Below are 1548 nucleotides of genomic sequence, written 5' to 3'. Positions count from 1 at the left end.
CCACAATCATGAAATACACCCGAGCAGTAACCCAACCTCCCACCTTCCAGTTGCCGATAACTATGGAGTGTATGCTTACGGCGTGTACCTCTGGCTCATGACCATCTGGTGGGGCCAGTCGTGGGGAACCGCCACAGCCTGCCCTTACAGCCTGCTCGAGGAGTACGTGGAAGTGGGAAGTGACGCTGTCTCGGTCGTGCTCAAGATTATTGCTCAAGTGTTAGGTGGCTTGATGTCCTTCAGGTAAGAGAGGGAGCAGGGGAGGGTGTTGGCAGGGATAAGGGGGGGGGGGTCTTTAGTGGTGGGTATTGGGTACGTGAGGGGGGAGGGGGGATTTTTTTCTTTCTTTTTCTGTTTTGAAGTTGTTCTATTGTTCTTGTCTATTTTCAGTTGTTAGTATTACCTCTTGAAAATAAAGAAGGAAAGTGACTCAGAAGAAAATCCGTTTCTTATAAATCATACCAAACAGAAACTTCTACCCCTACCAACTCTTATGTCTAGAGGAGTAAAAGGCCATTTTGCAAGAAAAAAAGAGTAAAATTATAACATTCCGAAGGAAATTCTACGTAATCCAGACAGATAAAAATAAAATGAAACATCCAACACTTGTTTCCATGTCGGTGAAAGAACACTGCAAAGAAGAACAAAATATATATGTGATGATAAATCACCAATTAATAAATAGACAGGTAAATTAACTCTTTCAGTAACAACAAAAAACATGAACCCACGGCGAACCCACCCACCCTTTATTCCAGATGGGTGAAATACATCTGGATGATGGAACTCGCCGCAACGCACGTGGGCCGCGGCGTTGACGACTGCACGGCTGACCTCCAAGTCCCTGTCATTGCTGGCTTCCTGATCGAGTGTGTGCTGACCTGCGCCTGCCGACTCGTCTCTCGAGCTCTGGGTGAAATCGAGCCCAAATTTGCCTCCGCGATCGATTCGTTCTTTGCTACTTCCATGGTGGTGCTCGGTGAGTTGAATGATAGGGGAAAGGCCATTGGAAACTGTAAGGGGGCTAGATGGAGCTTTAGGAACATGTTAGGAACGTGTTGCTTGAGATTTCCTTCTGGATATGCTCTTTGGGTGCTCGAGAGTCGTCTTATGTTCCTTTTTATTAGGCGTGTTTTGATAGTATAGGCTATACACAAGGAGTTTTTGTAGTGTTGATTTTTATTATTTTTAAAAAAAAGAGTTGTGCTGTTTAACAATGTAAATTAAATGACATCGGGAAGTAAAGAAAATTCAGAATTATTCAAAAGTAGCCCAATACTTAACGGATACAGTAATAAATCAGGATGCCACTGTTATTTTTGCTTCCAATTTACAAAGGAATAAATCATGGACGGTAGTCATGAAAGGTTCAGAGACTCCAGATATATCTGCGACAGAAAAAGTTTTTGGCCGCACTTTTGTCCGTGACTCCTCACGAAAGGAACTTTTTGTCTTTGACTTGACTGGAGTTTCAAACTTGTCTGGAAGTGTCACACATGTGGAAGAAATGTTTTTAAGTTGTTCTTATGAGAAGCGGACAGTAATGCT

General features: G+C 43.2%; 1 protein-coding gene across 4 annotated transcripts in view; it reads left to right on the top strand.

Moving 5' to 3' along the window:
* Positions 1–1548, top strand: part of LOC119593716 (aquaporin-11-like) — a 26114-nt gene that overhangs the window by 23552 nt on the left and 1014 nt on the right. For all 4 annotated transcript variants that reach the window (XM_037942686.1, XM_037942687.1, XM_037942688.1 and 1 more), the window contains exons 3-4: positions 51–243; positions 759–979. In XM_037942686.1, coding sequence (XP_037798614.1) covers positions 51–243; positions 759–979 — 414 coding nt within the window. The remainder of the gene's footprint in view (positions 1–50; positions 244–758; positions 980–1548) is intronic.

The sequence above is a fragment of the Penaeus monodon genome, chromosome 32, assembly GCF_015228065.2.
Source record: "Penaeus monodon isolate SGIC_2016 chromosome 32, NSTDA_Pmon_1, whole genome shotgun sequence".
NCBI classification, from domain to species: domain Eukaryota; kingdom Metazoa; phylum Arthropoda; class Malacostraca; order Decapoda; family Penaeidae; genus Penaeus; species Penaeus monodon.
This window is presented reverse-complemented; position numbering and strand designations above follow the sequence as displayed.